General features: G+C 36.5%; 2 protein-coding genes across 2 annotated transcripts in view; one reads left to right on the forward strand and one right to left on the reverse strand.

Moving 5' to 3' along the window:
* Positions 1-478: 478 nt before the first annotated feature.
* On the reverse strand, positions 479-6,718 carry guca1g (guanylate cyclase activator 1g). Its single transcript, XM_065273571.2, has 4 exons — positions 6,430-6,718; positions 6,136-6,285; positions 5,734-5,824; positions 479-2,504 (listed from the first exon to the last, which is right to left on the reverse strand). The coding sequence occupies exons 1-4, from the start codon at positions 6,664-6,666 to the stop codon at positions 2,383-2,385; spliced, it is 600 nt and encodes a 199-aa protein (XP_065129643.2). The 5' UTR covers positions 6,667-6,718; the 3' UTR covers positions 479-2,382.
* A 4,055-nt stretch (positions 6,719-10,773) lies between these two features.
* LOC135781273 (transmembrane protein 263-B) overlaps positions 10,774-12,057 on the forward strand; it is a 40,101-nt gene continuing 38,817 nt past the window's right edge. The window contains exons 1-2 of the mRNA XM_065291648.2: positions 10,774-10,944; positions 11,291-11,390. Coding sequence (XP_065147720.1) covers positions 10,939-10,944; positions 11,291-11,390 — 106 coding nt within the window. The 5' untranslated portion in view covers positions 10,774-10,938. The remainder of the gene's footprint in view (positions 10,945-11,290; positions 11,391-12,057) is intronic.

Below are 12,057 nucleotides of genomic sequence, written 5' to 3' on the forward strand. Positions count from 1 at the left end.
TCACAAGGTCCCTATAAAGCCACACCTGGATGATTTACAGGGGTTAATAGCGGTTCAGCCAAGAGATGAGCTCCAGGCCTAAGGGTAAAAAAGATAACATGCTTTGAATTATGTCACAGTTAAGAATAGTTCATTGCTAAGCACCATCTGTCAATGCAGTGCATATTGGGACTGTAATAAATCTCCATTTCAGTCAATAAATCTTTAAAAAAATAAGGTCCATTCATGGGTTTATCTATCAAATGTTATGTAAAATTAATGCGTGAACTCAAAATAAACAAAAAGTATTACTGGTTTCAGTCCAGCGTCCTACACAATTTGTTTGGTTATGGCAATTATTTGTAACTTTGAGGCCGTTTTTAGGCAAATACACACAGTAATGTAATGTATAACCTAAGATATATTGTACTGTTTAATTTGTAGTATTCAGTCACTGCAACTGCACAGAAAAGCAATACATTTTTGCAATATAAAATACTGTACCTTTTATATAGCTAGACTTCTGCATATCATTTGACATTTCCACTGCCCATTTAAATAACTGCTAACAATGCTCATATTTTAACAAAATTCATCTTTTAATCATATGTTTTCATAAAGTACGCTTTCTTGAGAGAAATCTATAATTTTCCTAAAATGGCCAACCAACATCAAACTGAATTGCAAAAATATCAAAAAGGTTAACCAAACGTGCTAGAACTTCCAGCATTGGCTGAAAAAAATGTCAGTCCTTCCAGAAAAACACAGTTTTTTTTGTTATTATTCCAGGGGAAAAACCTTGATCTTGCAGCACGTTTTCTAAGAAAAGCTATGGGATATGCGGGATATTTATGCATTTTTATGCTATGAAATTGCGGGAACTTGCAAAAACTGTTTGCAGCTTTTCATTGATGTTCACGTCGCCTAATTACGTCACTTCCTAACATTCTCATGACCAGTGTTGGGAAAAGTTACTTTTAAAAGTAATGCATTACAATATTAAGTTACTCCCAAAAAAGTAACTAATTGCATTACTTAGTTACTTTTCATTGAAAGTAATGCTTACGTTACTTTTTAGTTACTTTTGCGTTATTTTTCTTGGCTGAGGCTTGATCTCTTTCAGGCCTTGCAGGTGTTTTTTATGACTGAAAAGTTCTGCAGTCAGAAATTGCATCTCTCATCACAAAACTGTCAAACTCTGGCCTGCCATCTCAGTTTCTGACTCAAACTGTACATAATGTGACTATGTTTAGTTTAATTCAGTACATCATTTTTTTATCGAATTAATTAAACTAAAAAAGTAACTGGCATTACTTACAAGTAACTCAAATATTAATGTGTACATTTAAAAGTAATGCGTTACTTTACTCGTTACTTTAGAAAAGTAATATTATTACATAATGCACTTTACTTCTAATGCGTTACCCCCAACACTGCCCATGACAACAGGGGACATGGCTGCACATGTGTGAAGCAAATGTAATATTTTGCACCTTTCTGCTAAGATATACATGACTTTTTTGCTACGAAAATGCGGAGATTATTAAATCTTGCAAGCCCTGCATATTTTGCTAGCAGAAATCTGCAATTTATGCAGCAAAAGTATGGCGTATTTAAAAAATGCGCCCCCCGCATAAATATGCGGACTTTGGCTGGTTACCCATTGAATCATGTGGTCGCATAATCACATTTTTCTGGAGGTACTGAACATGGAAGTAAAAACATATTAACTATGAAAAAAATGAATATGAAGCACCTTTAAGAGCACCCTTTTTGCTTAATATAAAAATAATAATAAAAACACATAAATATAAACACACAGTTTAACACAAATTAATCCCATGAGCTACAATGTGTACGGTCAAATACAACTGATTAAAGAAAACATTTGGCATAGAGTCTCTATAATAATAATAACAACTTTATAACAATAACTATGTCTAACTTGAAACATCTGTGGGGTGAGACGTGTGACGTTTTGACCTGCAGCAGCAGATAAAGTTTAATGACAACACTGCATGGGTTTTGGCCCGATGACAGGAACTTGCATCCATTATTGGGCTTTAGTTTTGAGGCTATTGGCCCCATGAGTTGACAGCCCCGGGGACCAGACAGTAATAGCAGTTGTGTTCTCCTCTGGGACCAGCAGTTTTACAGTATATCCAACAGCCATAAACAAAACCAGCTCCAACACCACACCCAGGAAACTGTTGGGTTGGAATGCACTTGAAGAAATCCAGACCGGCTGTTGTTCATTGTGATCAATGTCCAACGAGACACATCCTCCCATGTGACCCACAGCAAATATTTTCTGACCTCCTTTCCAGTTTGCAGACCTCAGCATTTGAAAGATTGTTAAAGGGCAAACATACGACCCTTGGGTCTTGACCTTAGATAGGAGACTCATGTTTTTTTCCCCCAGTTTTCATTGAACCAACCACGTGCATTGATGTCCAGTTTGAGTTGGTCCATAATCCAAGCGTCTTTTTGTGCACCTTCCATGAACTCTGACAGGGATATTTGACCTGTAATAGATGAAAAAAATGTGTTTTAAATCAATTCATTCAATATCCCTTTTTAGCTAAAAGCCTGAGTTAAAAAAATATTTGAGCTGTTTCACTCAATATATGATGTTTCTATATATTTATGAGCAAATTTGGACTTAGCAGTTTAGACTTTTAAATATAGACCACAGTAGGATTATTTTGTTATTTACTTTATCCGAACTAAATATTTGAGTCTTGTTTAGTACATCTGTCATTTCCACCATTATTTAATATTTTTACATTTTGCATGATATCATAGCTTACCACAAAAAGTTACATAATAAAATAATTTGTAAATGTGATATCATTTTTTTTTTACACATATTCAATCTCAAAAATTGCTTGCTGCCAATCACACACTTTTGGAAAAGATTAGGGGCAAAATGTGATGTACAATTTTGAGGTAATTTGTGTAAAAATGTATGAATTTTTTTTTTTTTACAAAACAAGTACTGACAGATAATTTCACTTTAAAAATGCAGTAATATTTTTATGATTGCATTTCATATTTTAATATATTTTCTGTCTGTGACTAGTACAAAGGTAAAAGCAATATACAAATAGAAGGTATTTAAAAAGTGGCAATAATGTAATTTTAATTTAAAATAATAATGTTTCATACTTTAAAACATATACTGTAAAATGGTTTGATAAGCAGCAAGTTGATTGGTTGATTCATCTTTCACTTTGTTGTTTGACACACTACATGGCACAGTATGTGGACAACCCCTTCTTATTCTAGGTCTTCTAATTCCTTTGTTGACAAATCCTAATCCCTTAACATATAGTGACATTTGAGATTGTGTGCCTACAATGTTGTAGCAACACTTTGAGCAGGGCCTTTCTCTGTGCCAGGATCACATTGCCCTGGGCAATGAAGACCCTGTATCCACCAAAGAGTTTAAACGTGGCTAAAAATGCCAGCCGAATGCCGCTGAGCGTTTTATTTTACTTCTGCACAACGCGTCGGTTGGTTGGTGTAGTCCTATCCCACCTCTACTGTGATTGGACAACAGAGTGAAAAGTGACATTCACATGATTTTCACAAAAGCTTAAAGGAATAGTCCATTTTCTTAAAAGAAAAATCCAGATAATTTACTCACCACCATGTCATCCAAAATGTTGATGTTTTTCTTTGTTCAGTCGAGAAGAAATTATGTTTTTTGAGGAAAACATTGCAGGATTTTTCTCATTTTAATGGACTTTAATAGACACCAACAATTAACACTTAAATCAACACATAACAGTTTTTTTCAACGGAGTTTCAAAGGACTATAAACGATCCCAAACGAGGCATAAGGGTCTTATCTAGCGAAACGATTGTCATTTTTGACAAGAAAAATAACAAATATACACTTTTACAGCACAACTTCTCGTCTAGATCCGGTCGTGATGCGCCAGCGTGACCCCACGCAATGCGTCATGACGTCAAGAGGTCACAGAGGACGAACGCGAAACTCCGCCCCAGTGTTTACAAGTGTTGAGAAAGAGGACCGTTCCTACGTTGTTGTATGTCAACTGATACTAATTAATGTCTTTGTGTCAGTTTATTGTTTACAATTGTCCGCAAATGTGCGTTTTATATATGTAACAGGTGACCTCCCTACGTCACTACGCATTTACGTTAGGTCGCACTGGACCGGATCTAGACGAGAAGTTGTGCTTTAAAAGTGTATATTTGTTATTTTTCTTGTCAAAAATGACAATCGTTTTGCTAGATAAGACCCTTATGCCTCGTTTGGGATCGTTTAGAGTCCTTTGAAACTCCGTTGAAAAAAACTGTTAAGTGTTGAGTTAAGTGTTAATTGTTGGGCTCTATTAAAGTCCATTAAAATGAGAAAAATCCTGCAATGTTTTCCTCAAAAAACATAATTTCTTCTCGACTGAACAAAGAAAGACATCAACATTTTGGATGACATGGTGGTGAGTAAATTATCTGGATTTTTCTTTTAAGAAAATTGAATATTCCTTTAATGCCTTCCAGAAAAGAAACTTGTTAGGGATCAGATTTGGAGCAATGATCAAAACTTACACAGGGTTTTTACTGTTTTTGGAACAGTGAATGCTTCATTGTTTTATAAGTTGGGGAAGAGTGCCATCTAGTGGATAATAGCGGAAATATGGATTGCTGTAAAAACTCGTCATTGGCAGATAAGCATTTTTTCTTAATTGACGAAATAACTCATCAAATGGTGGGGAAAGAGTTAATGGCTTTGAGTTCTGGGCTTTGAAAAGTCCCAATGAAAACAAAACGGACAATTCTTTTATTGCAGTGTTTATTATAAGGATTTATCCATGCAAGTCATTATCTTTTTTATTCATGTGCCCTCATAAACTTTAATGAAAATCAGAAAATGTACTTCCACCCTCTTGTGGGGATTATTCTCTGATGACATAGAGACAGAGCGCAACGTGTCATAACCTGAAAACCACGCCCACTGGGGGGAAACAATCCATCCGTCTCCATTGACTTTGTATTGCGTGAGGCCGCCTCCTTGTCATTTCTGGCTTATAACAAAAAACAGAATAATGCCTAAAAGTTGTTGTGTGACAGGCCGTACAGCTAACAAGCCAAAAAACCCATATATACGTTTTTATGAGCTCTCGACCCCAAAAAACGAGTGTTTAAAAGACACAAAAGTGGAAACAGGCAACTTTTTATAGTATAAGTAGAACTGCGCCCACTAAAGGGAAACATAGTCGGCGATCCACTTTTTTCTCCTTGAAAGGCTCGGTTTAACGGCTCAACAGCTTATAAAAACTTATCTCTGGTTTTTTTGGCTTGTTAGCTGTACACCCTGTCACACAGCAGCGTTTAGGCATTCTTCTGTTTTTGTTATAAGCCAAAAATGACAAAGAGGCAGCCTCTCACTATACAAAGTCAATGGAGACGGTTGGATTGTTTTTCCCTCTGGTGGGTGTGGTTTTTAAATTAGCATAACTGCGCTCTGTCTCTACCAGCTAGACGGCTTTGGCGGGAGCATCCGTTAACCACGACCCGTCCAACTGTCAGTCTGCTGCCAATTCCATTTCTAAATGAAACGCCAAGATTTCTATATCCAATCAAAGCACAGTTGAAAACACAAGCCACGCCCACTATTTTATTCACCTGATATTATGTTAACTCGGAAATACGTCACAACACGGAAGCAAAGCAGTTCGCAACTTCCTATTCACAGGGACTTAAAAAAAATTAAGAGTCACCTACCATCTTTATTTTCATCCAAAAGATCAAATATCCTATCACAAATTTCTTTGGGTGTCATGTTATTGGCCTTTCTTCGTATTTGGCATATGATCTGAAATGAAGAACAGTCATGATACAAACTGTAACAAGATAACATCTATAAAATCATTTGTGTGTGAATTTTAAAGTTTTATTAACTGATCATAAAAAGCATTTGATAGTTTTATGCCTTAAATTCACTTTAACATATATTCATTTCCACATTCATTAAAATTTCAAAGGCTAAGAAAAACTAGATTTTTTTACTCGTATGTTTTTGGTAAACACCTTTAACCAAGTCAGATTTTGACAGTATCCATTTGACTTTCACTACTGTCTCTTTAAGTCTAATTCCTCAGTACCTTTTACACCCTCTGATCTTACCTTTATGATATGCTTGACCTCTTCTCTATCCAACTTTCCATTTTCATCTCTGTCATAGACTTTAAAGGACCACCTCAATCTGTCCTCTAGATTTCCTCTCAGTACCAGATGGACAGCTGCTACGAATTCCATAAAGTCAATGACATCATCCTGGAAATGGACATGCACGATTCTCAGATGATGAGCTCATAACATATGTACATAATCACAGCTTATGCATATAAATTGCTGCTTCGCAATCAGCATTCAAAAGTGTACTGTATGAGAAACTGGCCTATTTAAATCTGATCTTACCCTGTTTGTGTCAAATGATTTGAATATTGTTTCCATGAACAGCGCCTCATCCTCCGATGTGCTCCGAACCCCGAAGATTTTGCGAAATTCATGAAGATGCAAAGCTCCGCTTGGGCACACTTTCATATAAAGAGCGTAAAGAGGCTGGATATCTGCTAGTTTCACTTCTTCATCCTCATCGCTTTGAGTCTGACCCATTTTTAAGTCCAGCTCCTTTGTCCAATTTGGAATAAACATTACCCATTATCTGAAAATTATCCGAGCCGAATGTGGTAGGCTGCTTCTTACTGGCATCTCTCTTACGAGTAAACTGACATAATCTTCTTTACTTACAACTCGGAGTGTGTTGACTAACTATAAGCAGGCTTGTATTTTTAGAAAGTATTTGCTCCTTGGTCTTACGTGCCAAATCTTTAAGATCTCAGTTTAAAGACGAAAATAACCCACACTCATTTGTCATTTAAATCGAACATTTCACAAGACTTTAAGATGTCAAATAAATATTTGGTGTCTCCAGAATACATATGTGAAGTTCGAGCTCAAAATACCATATAGATAACTTTATATATAAAATATGCCACAATTGTAGGTGTGAGCAAAAATGTGCCGTTTTTGGGTGTGTCCTTTAAAATGCAAATGAGCGATCTCTGCACTAAATGACAGTGCTGTGGTTGGATAGTGCAGATTAAGGGTGGTATTATCCCCTTCTGACATCACAATGGGAGCCACATTTCAATGACCAATTTTTCACATGCTTGCAGAGAATGGTTTACTAAAACTAAGTTACTGGGTTGATCTTTTTTATATTTTCTAGGTTGATACAAGCACTGGGGACCCAATTATAGCACTTAAACATTGAAAAAGTCAGATTTTCATGATATGTCCCCTTTAAAATGTAGTAAGAGGCTCTAATGCAGGGGTCCAATTTGCATTTTACCCAATGACATACCGTACATGTTTTTAGAAATTCTCATAAACTTAACCTTGTTACTTAAGTGCACTGTTTTTCAGCGCTTCTGTGTAAATGGTGTCACACAAAAAAACAAGCGAACATCTGAGTATAGTTTCTAAATAATTCATGTATTCTCTCAAATGATTGAATATTCATGAAATCATAGCTGACTAGATCTGAGTGCCAGCTTAGTAACGTCAGTGTCACTAAATTTCACACGTGATAGTTAAGCTCTGACCTGATATCGACCTACTCTTCCAGAATCCCTCTATGTATAACAAATGGCTTTACTGGGGCGTTTAAACCAAAACCATTCTCACCATTACCTGTCCTGTCTCGCAAACAGCTGATCTAACAGGGCCTTTTAACCCTTACACATGTTAAACTAAGTAGGCTCACATCTGTCTATCTATACTTTCAAATAATACAATTCTGATTGTTAGATTTCTTTTAAAACCACTAGGAAAAATCTGTATTATAATAATACCACATGCAGGACTGCTTTAGATAAAGCCAGCCAAAGTACTATTATAGATTCATTTTTGTTAAGCATTGCTTACCGCAACAAAGCCGAACACTGTTTTATCAGCCAAGCATAATGCATTATAAACTTTGACCCAGATGCACAATCACATCGATTTAATTTCCGGCCAATAAAACCCAAATTCACCCCACTTTCACCTCTAGTCCTGTTCTGATGAGCTGATCCATTATTCAACAGTATGTGAGACAGTTTATCAGGACTACCAGTAGAGATATTGAAGGTCTCTAACCTTTAACAACTCACTGAAGTGAATTTAAAACCCGCAGTTTGGCGTTGATGTAGTTTCCATTAAAACAGGAAGTTAGGGCGCGACATATTAAGTGGCTCCTCCCCCTTTTTTATTAGTCAATAACGTTTAGTTCACCCCGCAGTCTGGACTCTTGTTGTCAATACTTTTAATCATCTTCTTAATTTATGCTTTAATTGTTTATAATTTTAATTTTTTTATTATTAATAAAGAAGAAATACAAAATGACAGTACAGAATGACGTCATAAAATCGTTAATCAGTATTGGTGGAAAAGAGAGACAGTAATTTAGAAGTCTATTATTTTCTACATTTTGTCAGTGTTTTGGAGCACACTAGTTATCCTTAAACCATATCTGTGCCAGTAGAGATATTGAAGGTTTCTTACCTTTAACAACTCACTGAAGTGAATTTAAAATCCGTAGTTTGGCGTTGATAGTTTCCATTAAAACAGGAAGTTGGGGCGCGACATAATAAGTAGTGATGGGAGAAATGAAGCTTTTCGAAGCTTCGAATCAATTGAACCAATTGCTTCGAAAATTGATTCAGTTTTTCGAAGCAGTTCGAAACACCACACACGCTGGCGACCCCTGCTGGTCAAAATAGTGTAAAAGCAGATATGTCCAAACATTTTACACTTTTTTTAAACAAAATAATAGCAAGATTTGTATTAAAATATGTTAAAAAAAATATTTAACTTAATTAAGACATAGTTAAAAGTCTATTCTGTGTTTTTAGTTTTATTTAGGGCAAACAAATCATTAAAACTAACTTAATTATGCACATTTTTGTCATTAAATCTGTCTATAAACAAAGTAGACAAAATGGCAGTGTTATTAGTCAGAAGGATAAATGTTTTATGAACTTTCATTATAAAACTGACCCGAGTTCACCTAAACATAAGCCGTTTCTCAATATGCGTTCTTGTCTGTACTTGTGTTCTTGTGGACTTGTGAAACGTCATCAGTCGCGGCCCAAGTACTGTTCCAATTCAAAGTTCGCATCAAGCCCAAGTTCACATAAAATCCCCGGATGTGTTCTTGATCCGCCCATTTTATCGAGGATGCATCAGAGGAGACTTGTGTGGACTTATGACAGCGAAGTTTCCCAGAATGCATTTCGCGTCAGGAGTTCGTTCTTCCGAGGCCCTGTCCCAAATGGCACACTCCGGACTTGTGGTCCTCCTCAGAGTCCACACTTTGATGACATCACGTAGTCCATACTTTAGGGACCCTTGATGTGAGTCCACGTGGGTGCACCGGTGTCGTATTTTGGGACAGACTCGAGCGTCACCCCGGAAATAGGAAGAGAGGTTGCCCGTCAGTGTGAACTCCTCCCTTCCGTCGCCTGATTGGTCTGATTGCACTTTCGCAAGGACTTCTGGGTTGGCAAAGTGCGCGAAGCCTGCTGCAGTGCGGGCTTCGCTGAAGACCGCATCAAGGTGGCAAAGGAGGCGCTGATGAGCACACTTCAAAGCGTAAAAATGACAGATGGGACACCCTACGGACTCGTAGACTAAGCGAGAACGCGCAATTTAAGGCCACAAGACCGAAAGTCCACATGAAGTGCGCCATTTGGGACAGGGCCCGAGTCTGAACTTGCAAGTTTGAACTACGAAGGACACAAGTCCGAGTTCGGCGTACTTGGTTTTGAGAAACGGCTATATTAGACACTGGTCATGTGATCAACTCCCCCTAGTGCTGAACCATCGGATTTTCGGAACGTTTCGAAACAGTTATGACGTAATGAAGCCTCGTTTGCTAAAATCACGTGACTTGGGCCAGTTTGAAACACGCTCCGAACCACTGTTTCGAAACAAAAGATTCGTAAATGTTTCGAAGCCTCATGAAGCAGTGCTTCGAAAACGACCATCACTAATATTAAGTGGCTCCTCCCCCTTTTTAATAAGCCAATAATGTTTAGTTTACCTTCAGCCTGGAATCTTTTTGTCCATACTTTATTTGAATTTTATTATCTTCTTATCTTATGCTCTATTGTTTATCATTTTTATTTATTATTATTATTAATAATAATGAAGAAATACAAAATGACGGGACAGAATGACTTCATAAAATCGTTAATCCGGATTGGTGGAAAAGAGAGACAGTACGTTTTAGAAATCTTATTATTTTACATTTTGTCAGTGTTTTATTCTTAAACCAAACATATTCATACTAAAACCTAAAAACTTTGATTTCATCGAGACTTTGTGATCATCACTGCACCCTACTGAAAAAAACAGCTAAAACCAGCATAAGCTGGTAAACTAGCTTTAGCTGGTGTCCCAGCTTGTTATTAGCTGGTTTTGCTGTGTTTTGGTCACTTTTTAAGATAGTCTTGCTGGATTTAGAAGGCTGGAATACCAGCTGACCCATCAGCTTTACCAGCTTCTGCTTAAACCAGCAACTGCCACCTTAACCCAGCTACAAGCTTATGCAAGACTAAAACTGACATCCTTTAAAAGCAGACAAACCTGCTTGTGTGAAATTTCAATTCGGTATCAATTCGTTGGCTTGTAACGATCTTCTGTAAACTTGTGGCAGCCTGCGCATATAATTGACACGCGGCTGCCCTCCAGCGACCAAAGGTTCAATAACATCACGAACATTCCGTAAACATCCACAACGTCACTTCCGCTTATATTCGCCTGCAAAAACAAAGCAAAGGAGGCTAAATTTGATCATTTTGCGTCAAGCTTAATTCCTGTCCCCTAATCGTGTGTTTGATCTTCATCAATACTGAAGTGCAGAGGTGTCACGGCCTCAGTATGAAGGTGAGCGGAGAATTGGGTTTGTTGTGCTGGTCGGGACGCTGCAGTGGTAAACCTGTTATTACTGTATTGCAGCAAAACATCAGTAGTATTTTTATTTTATTGTGTCATTGTCTTGATAAATGTTATAAAATGCGTTTAAAAGTCGGATGGGTAATGTCTTATCTAAATCTGATAACAGACTGTAATAAAGCTATAAACAGTGTTGCTGACATTGACTTTGAGCATACATTCGTGTGCATCATAATGGAGTATATTCAGAAGCATTTTATATATGAGTGAATTTGTAAAAGTTTTGCAGAGTGTTTGGGCTGAAATTAATCATAAAAATATTTGTTATTAAATAAAGGGCCCCAGTGATGAAAGTGAAGTGATTGAAGAGGATTCAACACCTATTGACTCAAACAATGAAGAGCTCCCACCTTACCTGCGTGAAGAACCACCTGAGGGTATGTCCTGCTTTATGTTAACTTTCATATTTACTTACATAAGTATTAAGACCACCTTTTGAATTAAGAATTAATCTTTAATTGAATGCATTTTTAATAAAATGCACTTTTGAATGCATTAGTTCAAGCACAAAAGTGTTGAAACATCCATATAAGACTTTCTCGAATGTTTAAAAACAGTATTTGCTCAGTTTATTTGCTAAACATTACTGCTTATAATAAATATTAAAGGTTAAAATAATAGTATAGATCTATTGATTTAAATTAAGGTTCAAGATTATTACCTAATGGTTGTTAGTAGTGTAGTATAGTTTAATTTAGAATAAACACCACCTTTAGTTTCTCTACTTGGAAAATAGTGTGAATCAGAGGTTAACTGACTTTAAACATCCACGAATAATAACCTAAATACCTAAGGTATCTAAAATGACGATCAGGTTAGTTCTGTGAAAATGTCACAGACTATATTTTCCATCCATTCGTTTAAAATATCCTAAATCTGAGTTGTCTGGTATAGCATAAGAACCACTGATCTAGATCAATTCGTAATTCAGAATTGCCATGAAGACATGATGCTCACATTTTTAGCATATAGAGAAACTGTAATGTGTGCTAAATAATACACAATATTTTGTTTTTAATGTTGTTGTTGTTGTAGTAAAGACTA

This window comes from Paramisgurnus dabryanus, chromosome 23 (assembly GCF_030506205.2).
Source record: "Paramisgurnus dabryanus chromosome 23, PD_genome_1.1, whole genome shotgun sequence".
NCBI classification, from domain to species: domain Eukaryota; kingdom Metazoa; phylum Chordata; class Actinopteri; order Cypriniformes; family Cobitidae; genus Paramisgurnus; species Paramisgurnus dabryanus.

Excerpts from the sequence above, each read along its gene's own strand:
- guca1g (XM_065273571.2), bottom strand. The coding sequence starts at position 6,666 with ATGTTTATTCCAAATTGGACAAAGGAGCTGGACTTAAAAATGGGTCAG. Across the intron at positions 6,286-6,429 it reads AATCATTTGACACAAACAGG|GATGATGTCATTGACTTTAT; the intron begins GTAAGATCAGAT and ends GTCCATTTCCAG. Across the intron at positions 2,505-5,733 it reads TTTGGATGAAAATAAAGATG|GTCAAATATCCCTGTCAGAG; the intron begins GTAGGTGACTCT and ends CATCTATTACAG.